Source organism: Ambystoma mexicanum, chromosome 12, assembly GCF_040938575.1.
Source record: "Ambystoma mexicanum isolate Mex_15411 chromosome 12, UKY_AmexF1_1, whole genome shotgun sequence".
NCBI classification, from domain to species: Eukaryota; Metazoa; Chordata; class Amphibia; order Caudata; family Ambystomatidae; genus Ambystoma; species Ambystoma mexicanum.
The window spans coordinates 166,524,154-166,544,420 of record NC_090936.1 but is presented as its reverse complement, the minus strand read 5'-3'; the positions used below and the strand labels follow the sequence as shown (position 1 = coordinate 166,544,420).

General features: G+C 43.4%; 1 protein-coding gene across 2 annotated transcripts in view; it reads left to right on the top strand.

The window, feature by feature from the left end:
• The window catches only part of TSPAN8 (tetraspanin 8), a 663,429-nt gene that overhangs the window by 424,710 nt on the left and 218,452 nt on the right, over window positions 1-20,267 (top strand). For both annotated transcript variants that reach the window (XM_069627690.1, XM_069627689.1), the window contains 2 exons: window positions 11,461-11,535; window positions 11,636-11,728. In XM_069627690.1, coding sequence (XP_069483791.1) covers window positions 11,461-11,535; window positions 11,636-11,728 — 168 coding nt within the window. The remainder of the gene's footprint in view (window positions 1-11,460; window positions 11,536-11,635; window positions 11,729-20,267) is intronic.

The following is a 20,267-nucleotide window of genomic DNA, read 5'->3' as shown; positions in this document are numbered from 1 at the left end:
TTCATCCATAATTGTTGCTTGCGGTTTGCTGAGTTTCAGAAGTTCAGTTAGGGTGGAGTTTCATGGTGATCGGTGGCTTGTCTTGTTGGTTGTTTATTGAAGTGGTCAGTGTGATTATGAAGGAAATGATGAGGTGGTCGCTCCAGAGTATTTGAATTGGTGGTGCCGTGGTAATGAGTTTTCTGTTGTCGAAGATTGTGTTAAGTGTATGCCCTGCCATGTGGGTTGCTCCTTTGACTAGTTGGAATAGATTCATTGCTGCTAGTTGGCTGGCTAGAGATTTTTGTATGGCTGTGATTTCTTCATCGAACCAGATGTTGAAGTCTCTGAGGGCCATCAGATGATTGTGTTCGATGGCTAGGTTGGCGATTGCTTCCGTGAAGGCGTATACAAAGGTTGACTCGTAAGTTGGCGGTCTGTATATCAATATGAATTTCAGGTTTGTTTTGGAGTTTGCGGATAGGCGTACGATTAAGGGATTCACATTTATCAATGTTTAATGGTTCTTTGTTAGGCAGAAACCTGTGCAGTTCCCTTAGGGACCACTGCAAAAAGTTTAAGACTACAGGTGTTGGCAGTAAACCCAATTGGTAGCAGTCTGCACCACCCTGATTTACCTGGTAGCTGTGGCTGAGCAGTCAGACTTCTCTCAAGAAGAGTTAGGCAGTATATAGAGTATACACATTAGGTACAAAAGCACAGTAGCACAAGCAAACACTGACCAGAGCTTTGGTATAAAAGTATATCATTATTTATTTAAAAACACTTGTAAAATATGTACTGGCACTAATATGTCAAGCAAGTTCAAAACACAGTCACTAGAAATATATACACCTCCCTGAGTAATTATTCGACAAGTCTTAGGAAAAGAACACCACTTAGTATTAAAAAAGGGGTGAGAGCTTAACCAAGATGGCACTCCAATAATTATTTAAAAAGGGAGGGAAAAGGCAGAATTAGGAAAGCACACAATACCAACACTTTTAGAAGAACCACAGCAAGTCAAGAGGCAGAGTCTACTGTAGAGAAAGAAAGTCATAAGCCAGGCCCACTCTTGGAGAGAGCAAGGCGGAATGTGCCCAAGATCACACTGTTGAAGTAACTTAAAAAGTCTTGCAGATAGTTCAAAAAGGAGTTGGATCACTTCAGAAAAGTTAGTTAACAGGTCCCAGGTCACCCCAGGATAGAGAGTCAAGGATTTACGGGACACCTTTGACAGTCTGTTGCAAGGGAGACCAGGCGGGACACAGTACCTGAAATGGTGAGAAAGCTCCAGCGCGGGCAGTTATTCCTGGCAGCGGGTGCAAGTCAGTGCTTCATCCAGGGGAAGAGAAGATCTCGACGTGGAGGAAAGCTGGAGGTCGTTGCACTGCCAGGGAAGAAACCAGCCGCGGAGTTTCCCGATTAAAAGGTACGATCCTTTTATTCGTGGTAGTGGTGAAGCGTGGCTATCCGGCCGCCGGGGTGCTTGGCCCGGGCGATTCGACCACGAGACGATCCAGGAGGCAAAAAAGAGGCGAACTGGTTAGCCCCACCAGCTCAGAGGAAGAAGACCCTCCTGGATGAAGATCTTCTCTGTCGCTGGGAAGTGGTGAGACGGTTAAGCAGGGCTCCACCAGTGGTGTCGTCGTTGTAGGTCGGCTCAGCTTCTCCCTCTTCAGATTCGTTAGGTCCTGTGACGACTTCTGAAGTTCCAGTTCCCAAAGCTCTGCTTTTATGCAAAAAAAACCCATTCACCAGTCCTAGCTGTCAATCAAACATGCTAAGTGGTGAGCCAGGCGGCTCATCACTGGGCCAATCACACAAGAAAGTGACTTGAGTTGCCAAGGCAACTCAGTCCAGGGTGCCTATTCCCCCCTCCCACACATCCTGTAGACCCAGACAGAGGGGCACCACTTTTGGAGGCTTCTGTGCAGAAGCCCGCCAAAAGTGGAACAAAGGGCTCGACTTGGGTTGGAGTTACAGAGGCGAACACAAACGCCATTTTAAAACCGAGTATTGGCAAAAAGACCCAACCGGGGAATAAATATTAAATAAATAACCCGGCGGTATCTTTAACATTGCACCAAAAAAGTGGTGCGTTTAAAATGAATCGGAAAATCCCATAGTAAATATTCTTAAGGAATATTTCGCGTGGTAACCACTGCCACCTGCCACCAGCCAGAAACTCGACATGGGGGGGCTGCACAGTGCCCCCTTGAAAACAGACCCAGGGGTAATCAGTAGTCAGTAGTCAGTCCCAGGGTATGGAGTCTATGTTTGGGGGTCACTATGACACCCCTGTGTTACTGCACTGAGGGTGCTGTCTAACACACATACCAAAAACACATGAAGCCCTATGGAGTAAAAGACCCCATAGCCCATAAAACACATTACAAAGTCAAAGGACATTCTCAAATCATGCCTAAGAGTGGGAGGAAAAGATGCTCACTCTTAGCAGGAGAAAAAAGTAAACCCCCAAAAACTCCAGCAAAGCTGCTAGAGGACTCACTAGGTTTGGGAAATTAGCTTTAACAGAGAATTCTCCCTAACAGTCTTCCAGTTTGATGACCAGGTGTTCCTTGTGGATGATTGCCAATCCACCACCTCTTTCATTTTTCCTGTTTGCTTGGACGCATTTGAAGTTATCAGGCAGGCAGTTGTTGAGGGTGTTCGTCTAATTATCATCCAGCCATGTTTCAGTTACAAGTAGGATGTCGATACCTCCGTCACGTAGGTGATTGTAGATTTCGGAGGCAAGTTTGGACATTGACCTTGCATTGATTAGATTGCAATGGATCTTTATGGTGTTGTTTTGTTTATTTATTGTTCCTGGTTTTGGTTTGTGGGTGTTCAATCGGGGGTCTTCTGTTTTGATGCTGATTGGTTGAAGATCAGCAAAGGCTGCTTCTTCATTGAAGCGGTCTGTTAGATTGATAGTTGGGCTGCTCAATCGTGGTACTTCTCTATTGATGCTGATTGGTTGAAGATCAGCGAAGGCTGCTTCTTCACTGAATCGTCTGTTAGGTTAGTGGTTGGGTTGTTGACTACTAGTGCTTCGTCGTCGCGTATGGTATGTTGTGTGTATCGATAGTGCCCTTTTGTTCTTGTGATGTATGGAGTTAGGGGGTTGATATTGTCCCAATCTCTTCTTGGGTACTCCTGTCTTTTTTCAGGTTGTTTGGGGGGATTCTTTGCTTGTCTTGAGATGTCAGTGTCGTTGAAGACTCGAGGCTCTGTGCTTGTTGTGAGGTACGATGTAAGATATAAGTATTTTTCTCTTACAAACAATGTTTGTTCTGTTGATAGAGGTATTTGGTGGGGTGTGTTCTGCATTCAATGCCGCTTCTTCTGGGGGCAGTTGAATGTGTGTATCCGTATTAGTTGTTCCATGTTCCTGTTCTGTTTGTCGGCATCCATTTCTGCGTCGGGGCATTTTGGGTCCTCGGTGGCGGGAGTTGGTCTCGGTGTGGAGTTAACAGCTCAAAGCCCGCCTGTCGTGTCTTGCGCTGGGACAGTGTTGATGTTTTCCTCTTATGTTGTGATGATACCTGATATTGAAAGCGGTCTGTCCGTTCCGTCGGTTGGGTAAGATGTTCCTTTTCTGTGGGAGCATTGTCCAAGGGAAAAGGGGAGTACTAGAGGTGGGGTGTGGGGCTTGGCTGTTTGTCGCTATGGGTTGGAGGTTTTACAGAGTTAATGGTTGAAGGTAATTACTAGCATTGAAGGCTACTGGGTGTTCTTGGTTGTCGGGTACCCTAGGACTCAATTAAGTTAGGTATAAATAGGGTGCCCAGAGGTTTGGAATGCTGCTGGGTGCCCAGAGGTTTGGAGGCTGTTAGGGGTTCTTGGATGTTGGCTAAGACTCAGACAGTAGCAGGCAGTAATTAGAGCAGCTCGATTTGAGACACATTGAAAATGGGGGAAAGCGGGAGAAAATGGGAGAAAGGCCTAGGTTTCAGAAAATGGCAGGCAGTGGTTAGAACACCTAGATTTGAGACAACGGGAAAAGGCCTAGGCTTCAAATAGTGGCAGGCAGTAGTTTGAACATCTAGAATTAAGGCTCCTGGAGAGCAGGAGAGAGGCCTAGGCTTCGGACAGTAGGAAGCGACGCAGGCTAATATTCACAGTACTATCTCAAATTAACATGAACAATTCTTTGAGGGTGCGGTGCAGGCCAACACTCACAGCACTATCTCAGTGTGGCACCCTCTTAGAAACATTGGTGGTAAACATTTGCATTGAACACCTGAGAGGAAGAGGAAAACACTTAGCATCAAATGAAAAACGAATATGCTGGTGTTTGTGGATCAGCACAGCACTTCATGCCTAAGTGATTTCCTTTTAACCTGGCACACCATAGATAGCACTTTGGCTATGAAAGCAAATGCATTATAGATATAGCTTCAATTCTCATTAACTTCCCCCTGCCTTTAGCTAACGCTGGGTTAGTGGCAAGGCTACGATTTTGTGATTTGCTCAAGATCACTTAATGTTTAGTGTGCAAGTCGGGGATACGAATCCTGGCTTCCTGATTCCACAGTTTCCTATTTAGACAGCAGGATAGATTTCACATTCTGCTACTCCACTTTCAATATTAGAAACAACAACACACTTTCTGCAAGTTGTTATTCAAGTGCTAACCTTGTACATTGTTCAATAAATCTGGCTTGCAAAGCAGCAAGTCACATAATAAAGATTTTACAAATGGCCATGGTAAGGAGGATACATTCTCAACACCTTACCAATGTTATGTATAGAAGGATCAGAGTTGAACCTTTTGCTCATACAAATGTGAGTAGTGGTATGAGCCACTGTGGTAAATAATACATTTCATCTTTCACAGTGAAGTGGAAAGGGCTGAAAACATATTTTAAAAAAACATATTTTTATGTTACCACTGGTGGAAATGGTATTTCTGAAATCCCTTTTGGAAATATTCCAGAAATACCAACTCCACTGTTGATAACCTCTGAATTGGGTGGATTCTTTAGAAATAGATCCCGTGCAGGGGGTAACTTTCTCAGGGAGTATTTCATTTAAAAAATCCCTTGATTCTGAATGACCCCATTATTTTGTGCTCTCCAAATAATTAATACCAGAATGTTATATCTTTCTGTGTGTGGTTTTCAACTGTGCCCAAAGGTGAGTACCAGAAACAATCTAACAGCCATTTCTATAACCACTGTATAATAATATCCATGGGTGATATTCAGGGTGCTAGTACATTATTTTTGTAATGAACTCACTATTGATCAAGAAATTCATCAGAACATAGGGGAAGCATTCTTACAGAATGAAACTGAGGACAAACTCTGATAGGATATGGACCCTTACTTCCTTGGCAAGTAGAAGTTATGATAAGCTGCTAGCTGATATCATAACAGACCAATGGTGTTTGGGGCCCAGTGGTTCTGACATTTCTATCCAAGTTCACACAATCTGTCATTTAAGCACGTCCGTTACCACTAAGTGGTATGAACATGGGTCTTCAGGCTAGGCTCTTTTCCCTTTCACTCACTGTGGAGGGCCATGTGTGGGGGGCACCCAGGGACATCTGCAACATTGCTGAAATCAAAACAACTGATTCATCACATCTACACAGAATCCATGCAGCATTTCAGCTATCTGTTCGTTTGAGGCAGTCTGGATTAGAAGGATCTTCTCTATTTTAATTATTTTCTTCTTACATATTGCAACTCTGGGCCGGGGGGCAACATCCCAGCCAGTCTGAGGTGCAATTTTCTCCTTCCCCTTTCCCAACCCGCCTCTGTAAGGAGGCCTCAGTATTCAATTAAACCAGAGGCAGACGCAGGACTATCAATAGTAATAAATTCAATTTCGGATTAGGGACTATTGGTGCCCAGAATTAGCCCTTATCATACCCCAATTTTACCCATTAAATAACCTGGATGGGATGTGTATATATGTTTTCTGGATTTATGAGCCGTAAATGCAGTGGTGTTACCACCATTCCCAGTTGTTCCAAACCCTGCAACTATATTGTCATTTATACCACCTACTGTCACATAGTTTACTGTGGTTGATTTATGCTCATATTTATTTTCAGTCCCAATACACCACAATAGCTATTATTTGTTTACTTGTTCCCAACTGGAATGGCAAATGACCTGCACCTGACTCCCACAGGGGTACACAGAAAGCCCAGCCCTTTTTAGCCAGGTTTTAAAGAAAGATCTTGAAATTCATTTTTTCCAAAAGGTGATATAAGGTATCTAAACAAAAATGAGTTATGCAAAGACAAAGTATATTATTTGGGTAATGACATATCAGCAGGTGAAAAAGGTATAATACAATCAAGAGTACAGGCCATAATAAAATTGTGAAAACAAGTAACCAATGGCCAAATTAGTTCTTTTCTGGATGCTGCTCGATATTGCCTTTAGTGGGTATTTGGCTACATAAACATAGTGAAGGTACTGCAAGAAGGATCCATCCAAATACACCCAAAGCTCTCCAATGGACAGAGGAAACACAAAGGACATTTGTAGAAATAAAACAGGCTTTAACAAGTTCCCCAGTGATTGGGCTACCACATAATAAAAATACATTTATGTTATATTGCGATGGAAAAGGTGGCTTTGCACAAGTTGTGCTGACTCAGAAGCACAGTGATAAAGTCTGGATGGCAGAGTGGGGAATGGCCTTAATTCAGGTGCCTCTGATTGGTCAATTTATAGGGCAAATAAAAAGTGGGAAAAACTGAGCAAGTTAGGGTATATTCTAGGTTTAGTGACGGTTCTCCGCTCACAGTGATAGAAACAAGTCTAGGGGAATTTTGAATAATGGAAGATCTGACAAGAATCAGACAGAACGTTTCAATGAATCTTGTTTTCTTTCTTTGAATGTTTGTTCATTGTTTTTTCGCAAAATAAAGTACAATACTGGGAAAACATGTACTAATTCAGTGACCATAGCACAAATCAACGATTATATCATTGCACATTGAATAGTTAAAACAGCATTGTGAATATGACTGCCTAATGCCTATGCTTACCATGATATTGTATCATCTTTACCACATAACACTGACTAATACCACTGTGCGAGTTTACAGGCCTCAACAGTTATCTTGCTTTTTGGACCCCAGTGTGCATACAAAGACTGAGTCAGTGACCTTGACATGGACCATCAGATACCTCATTGTACCCTAATTAGTTGAACCAGAAACATCAATAAACCTACCTCTTGCTTATGCTCCCTATGGGATTGCAACACCATTACCATTTAACATTGACAGATACAATTGTCTGGGTTTGGAATAGATTGTTGGAAGGGAATAGTATTTCTTTATTAATAGCATTGTATAGGTTTTTAATCAGATTCTTTCAAATTTTGCACATTCTGATTTAAGGTAGATAATACAATATGCACTTTTTATATGCACTTTATTAAGCTAATGTTTGCACAATATGGCTGAAGAAGGCAGATTTTACTTGAATGATTGTTTCTGATTTTAGACTATTGTGTAGTACGTTATTTGTCTATTAATTCAATTTTGACAATGTATTAATGATTGTTTTAAAAGTACGTATTGTGAAAGGTTTCATTGTAAACCATTACACAATTTTAAAAAAGAGAAGGCAAGAAACCAGGTGGCAAAAGGCTAGAGCAATACAGAGACACTAGATCAAGCCCTATCTTCTGGCTGAATGGGCCATCATCCTGCTTCTACTACCACTTCAGCAGAGTCAGACCCCCAGGAACAAATTAAGTTAACTGGGCCTTTTGGAAACGTCATCTAGTGTGTCACCAATTACAGCTACCTCATTGGGATCAGGCAATGGAAGAAGTAGTAGCTGAACAAGATCTTAAGATGTCCTTTGATGGTCTCCTGAAAGACCATTGGGTGGCTCCTAAAATAACTTGCAGATGCCCAGCTGAAAGTAATTGGTGAACTGAAGACCATGGTGGCCCAGCCCCTGGGGCCCCACATCCTTCCCTGGAACTCCTTCACAAAAGGGCAATATGTAAGGACCCACTGTTCCAATTTTAAATGGCTGGCATAAACAACTAAATGGGAAAAGGAACACTGGGGAAGATTGAATGCACCTCTGTTGGCGAGCTAACTCCAAGTAGTATATCAAGTCTTGATTACTGATAGAGATCCCAGTTATGATGACCTAAAGCAGGGGATCCTGGAGCATGGCCTCAAATTTCACAATAAGAAATTAAGTGATCTTTGCATGCAGCTTTCGAAATATCTAAAAACTCTTTTACAGGATCTAGAGTTTGCGCACTAAATGGATCGAAGGGATGACTATGGAGGAGCAAAAGGAAACCCTCATATTAGAAAAACTTTTCCACTCTCTGACCCTTTTTCTCTAGAGAACCATGTGTCTAGCTAACCATCGTAATAGCTAAAGGGCAGCCACACCCAAGTCCACCTGAAGTTCCAATCAAAAGGGGACCAATCCTGGGCCCACATAGAAGATTGGACAGTTTGTGTACAAGCCACAAGCACTTTTCTGAAGCTGGGATTCTATCTGTAACAGATGGCAGCCATAAAACCTACTTATGGTGTGGAGAATATGCAGGCAAACAAAGCCGAGTGTTGACACCTGGGTTGTTGGAAAGACTCATACTCAAATGCTATGTCTGAGAAGAGGGGCCTCATTGGTCAGTCCGTCCTGTTAAAAGACCCAGAAAAGCGCATGGACACTGGTTATTGCTAGCCCAAACAGTTTCAGAAAATTGGTGAAGTGAGCCTAAAGAGACAGTAGAGAATACAGATTAACACCTGGATGTGCTAGTCCAAGGAGCTGCCAGGAAGGACAATTATGTCACAATATATTTGGATGGGCAATTGGGACTTCATTCATGAGTCCCTTTTGGAGTCTCTGTTTTGTGGGAATACCGAAAAAAAGGGGTACCCTGATGTGTTCCCTAGAATCCAAGACCCAAAGGGGAGCTTTAAAGATTGGAGGAGGTATGGGACAGTGTCACATACCGTACCATGAGCGACTTTGAGTGCTGGTGACAGCCATCTGCACTCAGAAGCTGCCTGTGGAGGTGTTATAAAGGGTTTCCACATGCCCCCCTACCCATCCATAACTTTATGTGTCCAGTATCCTCTGCCACCCTAAAACCCTCACACTAGGTGGGATATCAAGTCTCTGACAAAACCCCCTGACACAGGTTGTAGCCCAAGAAATAGAACCAGCATTCTGAAACATCAAGTCTGGAGAATTGAGCACTTTGCGGTTCGAGAACCCACAGTCACGCGGCTCCGCGGACAGCATGTTAACTTAAACAAGTATGAGCTGACAGGAAGAATGTTTTCAGGCACTGCCTGCTTTAGGCTACACGAGGCTGCAGTTGCTCAGAAAAAAGGAGATATTGCCTCATGGGAGAAATCCACAGCATAGGGAGCTGTGTTGCCAGGAGATAAGTGGCATTTGAATTGAAGATAGTTGCTGTGCATAATGTAATTGTTATGCACAGGACTACAGGCACTTTGTGATGCAAGCTAGCTCATCTTGCAAAATTGTAGTCTGTCGTAGTCAGCTGACTCTTAGCTCGCACACAGCTGAGATGCATCTCACACTTACCTGGCCATTCACAAATGCCATAAGGATGTGAGGAGAGAATGAGCCAATTGGCAAGTGTAGGAATTAGGAGATAGATGGTGGAGGTTAAGGAGCGACAGAGTCCAGAGTAGAGTGTGGCTGACTGGCAAAGAAGTGGGGAGGCGAAGGCAAGAATGTGGGGAGGAGAAGGAGAGGAAAAAGAGAGAGAGAGTGGAGAGGGGCAGAAAAAAGAAGTTAAAAGTAGAGGGGGAAGGTGTGAAAAAAGAGGAAGGAGTGGAAGAGGAAAGGGAGAAAGGGAAGTAAGTAGTCAGTCACATAGACAACAAGAGAGGGGAGGAGGTGGAGGTGTAACATCAGAGGAAAGAAAAGAGTAAGGAGGAGAGATACCAAAAAGGAAGTAGAGAAAGGAGAGGGCAAATAACCAGTGGGGAGAGAGGGAGATAAGGAGACAGAAAGAGCCCAGGAGGAGGAAGAAGGTATCAGAAAGGAGAAAGGAGAGGTTAAGCCAGCAAGGGAGGCATGGACAGTGATGTCCTTCACAACCTGGGCAAAAGGCGCACTCTTAATTGGTGGAGGAATATGCCACTTCAGCAGCCAAAGCAAAGTGAGAGATCCATGGTGACCCCTAGCACGGGCTATGTTATGAGGCTGCATTGGGACCAAACTGGAGTGAAAAGTCAGAACTAATCTGAAGTACACGTAGGTGTGCAGTGCCTGAGAGCCGACCATCTTTGCAAGCCCTAAAGTTACCAGGTGGAGGTGCTTGGTAGGAGAGTTCAGGGGGACCAACACATGACGTGAATTCTCCAACAAGAACGAATTGTTCAGGACACTATAAAATCCCAAATACTGAGTTACCTTTTCAGTTGCTCGGGAGGTGATCCAGAACTTGAGGAGAGAGGGAAGGATTGAGAGCCATACTCCCAAAGGAGGAGAAGAGCCTGGTGAGATACGAGAATGCTGATTATACAGTTCCTATGTCCATCAGCTTTTTCTCAGCCATACCTAACCCTGTGTTTAACGTTACTTAAAATAAATCATACAATGATCATACTGGTCTCAATTCGCCTTTTGGTTTCTCAGCGGTAGCAGTGCTCAGTGGGGCCTGCTGGAACATTTCCCCATCAGGGCAATAGGGAAATTAATGGTGTTTTTCAATCATTCATCAGGCAACTGGGGCCAGGGCCAGAATCCCAGAAAGGTGTTCCCAAATGTCTACCCCACACTCTCCAAAAGACCTCAAATTCCCGTCGCACAGCACTTACAACCACAGGCCAAATATAGCACCCCCTCGGTCCCCTGGTGTTAACGCAGCTCCATAACTTGGGTTTCTGAATGCTGTTAAAGCCCCCCAGAACATACTTCACAGGGAAGTCAATTAGAGGTGGAGCAGAAGGATAGTGTTTGGATTCCTCAAAGTGTCCCGTGACTCAGGTTAAACCATCCCTTTGCTGAAATAGGTTGCAAAGCCTGGAGGAAGGTCCATGGAAGCATGCTAACAGTGAAAGAGTGCTTCAGGGTAAGATGGCCAAACCAACAACACTGCAATCCTGAATGTCTATTATCTGCAGCCTCCAACTCGGCGATGTACTCACACCCGCACCAAGGTATACAGTTGGACATTTTGATAAAATATTTGGAATATCAGCTACTCCATTGTTTCATGATTTTGTTATTAATCTTTGCAATGACATTCACTAGGTTTATTTAAACATTTCTTTGGAACATTCTAAGGAACAATACCATAACAGAAAAGAAGGTGGGAAAAACCACATATACAATAGCTTTTGAGTAGGAACAGAAAAGTAAAGAAGTTGTTGTATAGAGTTGTGGATCGTGATACACTTTTCAAAGAAGACAAAATCAGTAGTTAGAATGGAACATTCTGGAAATTTACACGATAACCGGTTTCTTTCTGTTTCAATTCTAGTTCTTCGTATTGCTTTTCGTGATTCTTCTAATACAAATTGCAGTAGGAGCATTAGCAGTCGTGTACCATAAAAAGGTAAACCAAATGCACATTTTGGGAAGTATTTCATATTTCTAACATGTTCAAAGCCAATTTGTAAAAAACATGGCAATCTTCATTTCACTTTTCTTTACAGGTTGAAGAAAAACTTCCATTAATTTTGCAGAAATATTTGCCACTATCGAAAAATGTAGAGTTTGCAGAGCACCTTAAATCCTACCAGACAGAGGTAACTAAATCACTATCCTCTCACTTTACATTTTTGTCTGTACTGCTTTGTCACTATGAGAGCATGATGCAAATAGTTTCATTACAGTAAAATATAAAGTGTTGCAGTTAATATCCACTGCACAGCACCGTTTTCTTTACTAGAACAGTGCATCTTACAATGCACTTAATTTCTAAAAGCGATTTGGAATTCATGTTCCATGTTTAAGCCTCATTCATTTACCTCTAGAATCTGACTACGGGTGGCTACTTTTCAACGGTGCTGTAGGGTTCTGTTACCACTCATCTCTCTTTGTTGTATGTGATTAACTTAAACAAATTGAATGTTTTTGATAGCCTTGTGTTAATGTTCTTGTACCAGTGCATAGCCAGCAGATAGTTGGTTCCCAAATTGCACATGATATCTACTTGCTTGAATAGAGTCTACTTTAAAATTATAATGGTACTGACAAAGTATATAGTATGTGCATGAATTCAATGATGTATCTAGCGTACGTTGTTTCGTCAGTGATACCTGTGTTAATATTACCTGTTTTCGCGGATTTCTAATAACATCAGTATGATTTGACGTTTGCATCTCTGCATACCTTGCACATCCCTCATTTGTCAAAGCCTGGTGGCAGATCAGGACCCCAACATTTCTTATTCTGTGTGGTTTGAGTTAATTAATTGGGGCATACTATTTCCCAGAATGTTGGTGCACAACTCTATGTTATTGCTGTTTTTTTGTCATAGGTTTGCTCAAATCCTTCCAGCACTTACATGAACTATGCCATTTTTTTGTAGACTAAGCATCTTGCCATATCATATACAGTTTACACTTCATCTAGAGGGGAACCTGCGCTTGAAAAAGAGCATCTGCATGTTTACCTTCCAAAGGCCCTAGTAAAACATATAAGCCCTGCGTAGGGTTGACTTTTTTCCTTTACATAACTATTGGATAAATATTAAAGCATAATTGAACCTTCATAGTGGCATCTTTTTTTAACCCTGACTGGGACCATGTTACCAGGGAATGTTCCTCTGCCCACTGCATCAAATTCAACTCATGTCTAAGCAATCCAGCGGTAGTACACTCCTTCTTATGAAACAAGACCCTGACACTTCCCTGTCATGCCCCTGAAATAGTGGGAGGTTTATTGGTGGCCCTACAAACCAATATTAAAACTATTAGACTAAAATGGGCAGATTTGCCGTCAAACCTGAGGCCACCTAAGCCAGGTGATTGGGGGAACATTAGTGCTTTGATTTCATTCATAACCTTCCCGTGAATAATGCATGGGTCTAAACAAACCATACATCTTTCCACTAGCTCTAGATCACTTGCATTTTATAAGCTTGAAATTGTTGTGAAACAAACAAAATCTACCCCTAATCCAAGACAGCGGCTCATTGAGCACTTGTATTCTCTCCCAAGACAGCAGCAACTGACCTCCTGAACAAACCAGCATCAATCGATTTCACCCCTGCAACATTTGTGTACACGTCAGTTCTTTTCTTTTTTCGCTAATTTGTTCTTAAATATTTGTTCAAAGATTGAAATGGGCTTTAATGTCACAGATTGTTCCTGTAAGCCGAAACCTTTGCATTTGAGCACAGATTGGGAGACATAGCATATGAGGATAGACCCTACGCATGTAGTTTGGAACAGCTGGGACAGAATAGGAAATTAGGTAATCCAAGTATATTTCCTGGATACACATTTGTCTCCTGTCAGAATATGTATTCATAACATGATAGATAATTGTGTTATGCTATGTTAAGCATTTTAATACAGTGCCAATTACCCCCATAGTGGTCTTACAATTCTGAGGATTTTTTTGAGAGTGGTGTGTTGTTCCCCCTCCAGGGGTAGCCAGACCTTGGTCTATGGGCCTCATTACGACTCAGGCGGTAAGGGGTTTACGGCGGCGTAAACAGCGCCGACCCTTACCGCCTGATTCCGAGGTCCCTTAGCGCCATGGAGGTTTTAACACCTGCTTTTAGCAGGTGTTAAAATCCATGGCGCTAAGGGACCTTGATGTTAATTACGCCACCGTAATTTACGGTGGCGTAATTAACGCCTTCCCCACTCCCATTATGCCCTATGGGGCAAAAATGGGGATGGGGAAGGGTAAATGGGGATTGGGGACTTACCGCCCCGCCAACCTCGGAATGGGGCGGTAAGTCCGCCAACCACTGTGGCGTAAACGTAGTTTACGCCATGGTGGTAAAGGTACGACCCAGGCGGTAACTTACCGCCTGGGTCGTAATGAGGCCCTATGAGAGAAACGGGAAGGCTACTAGAGGAAGAGAAAAAAGCTTAAATGTATTTGAAATATTTGTACAACTACAGAAGGGGGATGCAATGTAGAGATGGAGTTAGTGATACTTTGCATGCTGATAAGGTCATTGTAGAATGATCAAAGCAAACCGCAGTCCAGAAAAGGGAAAATGTTTAATGATTGCAACGCGCTGGTCTGAAACACGAAGCACAAGAAAGTGTCATGCAAAGGCCGATACACAGTAAAATCAGGCTTCAGCTCAGCAGTCTCGGGACCACAGTGGTGAGTGGAGCTGGGGCCTTGAGAGGGAGAGGAGGGAGAAGGGGACCATAGGGAGAGAGGAGCAAGGGAACAGGGCTGGGAGCCACAAGGCGGAAGGGAATTGTAGGGGGCATGAGGAGGCTCTGAACATTTCCTGTGGGCGCAGGAAAAAGTAAGAGCAACTTTGTGGTGGATGCCTTTTACCCAGTGGCCCTCTGCAACATTGCTCCTCTGATAGCGACATACGGTCCTGGATCCATGCTTGTTTTTCAAGATGTATTTTATTTTATTATATCAGCAACATACATTCACCAAATTAATAGAAAGCCATGTGGTATTCAATAAATTGTATAAACTACAAATCAAAATTATGAATACATGTAGCAATACTCCTACTTAACCCATCAGTTAAAAAAAAAAAATGTCTTCCGGATTAACTTCCCCCATCCTTGCATCCCCAACATCCAAAACAAGGTAAAGACCCACATAAAATTCTCCTCTTACAGCAAAGATAAATATTTAAGATGTTCTGGTCTCTATAACATGGGTTCTTTGCTTTTTAAGTTATTATATATTGGGGGCCATGGGGCCACATGCGTGTGAACCCTATTCATGGCTAGAGCCATTAATTTCTCCATGGCCTCTGTGTCCATATCTTCTATCCACCATAATGCCACCACTGGGCCCTCTTCTTGCTTCCAACAATGAGTTGCCGTCAGGTCGCAGAGTTCAGTATCTGGGTGAGCAGTGTTGCAGCAGATGCTGATAGTGCACATAGTCCTTCCACAACAAATCCCCAATACAACTATGAGTGGATCTAAGAGCAGCTCCACCAGGATGATGGCCCTCATTCCGAGTTAGGACTACACCATGGAGTAAATAGCTCCATGGTTGGCAACCATGGAGCTATTTACTCCATGGAATACCGGCATGGTGAATGGAGTAATTACCGGTCCATTCCAAGGTTGGATGGACCAGTAATTCCCCATTCACCATAGCCCTTCCCCATCCCCATTTCTGACCCCATAGGGCTCAATGGGAATGGGGAAGGAGGTAATTACGGCACCGTAAATTACGGTGCCGTAATCTACTCCAAGGTCACTTTGTGGGTCCCGTAATTTACTCCTGCTAAAAGCAGGAGGTAAAGAGGGACCCACAAAGGGAACTCGGAATACGGAGGTAAGGGATTACCGCCATTGGTGCCCTTACAGGCGCCGGTAATCCCTTACCTCCAACCTCGGAATGACCCCCAATGTCTTTAATCCTACTCAACACCTCTTTCCAAAAGATCTGTACTGCAGGGCAACCCCACCACATATGTCCCATCTTACCCACATCTTCTCATCCCCTCCAACATCGTTGAGATAATGTACTTTTTAGGCGGCATATACCATTTTATTATCATTTTATAGCAACATTTGCTAGTGTGTGTACATTTTACAGCGTTGCTTGCTCTATCCCACAAATGTGACGAAGTTTCGATGTCTATCGTTACTCACAGATCTCTCACCCATTTCCTGATCCAACAGTCTGTAACATGGTATCTGCTCAGTCAACCCTCCTTTCTAGATCTTTCTAGATTTCTTAATGCCCTTGTCCCTGCTGCAATTATTGCTGTCTGGCGAGATCCAATGCCTAACTTGAATATATCTAAAGTGTTCCAATTCCGGCCAATTGGAATACAATTTTATATTTTCTGGAATTAAGGTGAATCGCTTCATCATACAGATCCCCCAAACTCAGATTCCCTAAACATTCCCATGCCTTAAAATTATCTTTACCCAAGCCAGGAGTGAGTTCTTTATTGCCAAGTATTTGGGTTAAGGATCCCATCTATGCCTCTATCCCAATAAGACATCTTCCGTTATCCAAATACATTAAGAAGCAAGCTGTTTTTAACAGTGATACCGAGCCCATACTGTCTAGCGTCTGCTGTAAAATATGCTAGACCCATCAATGGGATTTGAGTGGGTAGTTGCTCTATATAAACCCATTGTTTCAGATCTTCCATCGAGCTCCAATCAAAAAGTGAGCTGATCTGTGCCGCCATTAGATAGCTCTTAACACAAGGAACTCCCAGTCCTCCCATTTGTCTGCATCCCATGATAGTTGTCCTGGCTAATCCAGGCCTTTCCCTTTCCAGAGGAAGGCAAATACCTTCCCTTGCAATCGTTTTATAATCTTAGTTGGTATGCTTATTGGAAGTGTCCAAAATACATGTATAATTGTGGGTATTAATGTCATCTGTATTGCGGTTATGTGGCCCAGCCACAAGATCTTGTGTAAATACCAGCAAGATAAATCCTTTTCACACTGTTTAATGAGTTCGGGAATAGTGGCCGCATATAGTTGATTATATTTAGGAGTACATTTAATTCCCAGATAATCCAATGAGCTCTTTGCCCATTGAAATTGATACCTGGATTCCATCAATTTAACTAATCTGGGGATTCTGATATGTTTAATGCTTTGGATTTTTATAGTTCACAGAGAATCCTGAGCCCCTACGAATTGCTGCAACAGATTAATGACTATTTTTTTTATTATTTATCATTTGTATTGCGCTGAGACAAGGCCCGTAAGTATAGCAGCGCTATCGGAAGATATATCTCTGTGTTCCTTAGAAAAAACATAATGTTGTTTTCCTACAGAACAAATGTATGGCCCTGCACCTTATAAAATGAATCACATTATTTTCCATGATAGCCTGAGCTAATGGTTCAATTGCTAATGTGAAGATCAAAGGAAACAGTGGGTATCCCTGCATCCCCTCAGAGCCCCAGTTCTCCACCAGGGCAGGAGCCCTAAGCCTCGCCCAACATCGCCCCGCCGCAGGGACGCATGGAGCGTGCCCCACTTCTTCGGCGCTACCTGTGAATCCAGCCACCAGCATCTACTGATTTGATACCTCCTCAACAGCCAGCCTTTATCCTGTGAAGCAGTTCGGTGATCCAGTAGGCCGCCATTGCTGTGTGAAGACTTGCACCCAGAACCCAACAGCTGCTGAAAATGGCCGCCGCAGCCCAAGGGCTTTCTGTTTACTATGGTTGCCTTACAACCGGGAGCGTCATAGGCTTATAAACCTATCCCCTACGCCTGCAGGCGGAAGCCGGCCCATCATTGGCCCATCCGCTTAAGGCCTGCAGCAGAAGGCCCTGTTTGCTCCTGTTTGCTACAGAGCGGCATGTGGCCCCTCTGTTCTTCACGCACTTGCCATTCCAAGGGTAAGCATTGCACTCCTTGAGTCTTACTACTTCCGTTGTTAAAAAAGTGCACTGCTGCTCCTCCAAACCCAAACTATCCTCAGCACCAGATCATCCCCATAATCAACTAAGCCATACCTGTTGTTTAAGGCCACCCATGATATCAATGCCAGAAATCTGCAATCCACTTGCCGCCCTCATCCACACACACTTAGTGTGTATGTAACCACCGTTAGCTCACTAGAGCTCAGCACCGAAGACTGAATCAATTTGACTACCAGCCCTACCATGAGACTTGAATGCATCTCACGGTATCACTGTAACACGCTCCTGGCACTGCCGCTGAGTCCTTAAGGCCCCAATTATCACCTGCCTATGCCCAAGTGTACCTCACATATAGCCTAACCTGCAGCTATTGTGTTTTTGCATCTTGCCCTGCCCAAGTGTACCTCACATCTAGCCTTACCTGCAGTTATCGTGTCCTTGCATTTTGCCTTGCCCAAGTGTACCTCACATCTAGCCTAATCTGCAGCTATTGTGTTTTTGCATCTTGCCTTGCCCAAGTGTACCTCACATCTAGCCTTACCTGCATTTATCATGTTTTTGCATTTCGCCATGCCTAAGTATACACCCCAGTACTTAGTCATGCTTGGTTTGCTACTTACCACCAAGTTTCCATTCTGCATTGTGCAAGACTGCCTACCCTGCTCAGGTAGTTCCTACATCACTGTTGGAAATGGCCTCGCTAGAATAGCGTGTCACCGGCATCACCCCATCACTTGTCCCACACCCTTTCTACCTACCACACCTCCATTTATGCCTATATAGGCCTACCTCAATACCCTAAGCACTACTAAGTGTTCGAAGAACTAACCACCTACAGAATTCACATCTTTGATAGATCAGGTCGACCCCCCAAATAACACATTCAACTCAACCACCTACACGATTCAGGGTATCATCAGACTACATCGCCTAAGAGCACGCACCTACCTGACCCCCACTAACAACAGTTCAGCCTGTGCTTCGCCCATACAGCCTAAGCCTAAACCTCGGTCCAGCAACAAACAACATAAGACGCCCTCTGGAGCCTTGGCCAAACATCCCACTAATGCCATTGTTGATCAGACCCAAACCCTCACCTCAGAGCCTCCAATAGAGCCACCTTGCAACATTAAAGGTGCCCTTAGTAATGCCCGATCACTAGGAGCACACGCCATTAAAATCCATGACCTCATTATCGAACAACAACTGGACCTGCTAGTAGTTACAGAGACCTGGTTGCACCAAGCTTCTGGACCCCTACTAGCTCTGGCCATCCCACCAGATTATAACATTATCAGGTCTGACAGATCTATCGCATATCGTACATGGAGGGGGTGTGGCCATAATTGCCAAATCCAACCTGCAAATTAGATCCTGCCCTATTGAAGAAATAGTAGGTTACAAACACCTCTTAGCCAAACTCGCCACTGACCAGAAAACCACATTTAACTTCTTGGTCATCTACAGATCACCTAATAGCAACACCCACCTAGACCTAGACATACCTCTGATGCTAGCTCCCCACATCAAACCCAACACCAAATGTATCATCCTAGGCGATTTCAACCTAGGCTTCAATGACAAGCAAGACTCTAAAGCAGAAGCCCTATCTATGGCACTCATAGATATGAACTTTATACAGTTTGTTAATGCCTCTACCCATACCAAAGGACAGACTTTGGATTGGATACTCACGCTCAACTTTAAAATTTCTATTGAGTCAATTGTAACCCCTGATTGGACGGACCACCATAGCATCAACTTCTCCCTTACTAGAAAGGAGATAAGCCCTCCTATGACTAAGGCAACAGATACTTATGAAACAAGAAATACCTGTAAGCTTACAATTGAGAACCTATCCCCCATTATAACTGATGCACTGTCCTCCAACATGGTTGCTAGCAACAACCCCTGTCTCCTAGCAGAGACCTACCACAAGTGCCTTACTGCCACTATTGACACAGTAGCACCTTTAACAACCAAAACACGCCGTGCTGACAAACGAAAGAGTTTCTGGTTTAATGAGGAATTAGTCTCGCTGAGACGAACTAAAAGAGCGCTAGAACATATCAATAAAAAATCCCCTACAAAAGAATCTGCCAACGCCTTCAGAGCTGCTAATAAAATCTACAAAGCTGCAATTATTACCCATAAGTCTAAGGTATATAATACGCGTATTAGCAACGCAACCTCCAACTCCAAAGTACTCTTCTCCATTCTTAAAGAACTGGAAAATCCAATCCCAGTTACTTCACCTGTTAACTCCAGAAAGGAATGGTGCACGAACATCCAAAATGCGCTAGCCTCCAAAATTGAGCTACTCCAAAAGAAAATCCTCACAAAAAGAAAAATCCTAGCTGATAAAAATGCATCAAATACCAATCTGAATAAAACTAAGGAAAATGTGAACCTGAGTTTCCGATTTACCCCAGTGACTCAAGACATAGTGGCAGGCACTATTTCTGAACTAAAAGCTTCAAACTGCAAAGGAGATGACTTTCCTGCCCACCTAGTTAAAATCTGGGCCCCTCTCTTCAACCCCATCATTAGCAACTTTGTGAACGCCTCATTCAATACAAATACAGACCCGGCAAGTATGAAAGAAGTGTGGTGACCCCACTACTAAGAAAAACATCTCTTGATGCAACAGTACCCACCAACTACCGTCCAATAACCACAGTACCGTTTTCTGCTCAAGATTATTGACAAAATAGCTTACAATCAAATTCAAGCCCATCTTGAACAAAACCAACTCCTTGGAGATAGA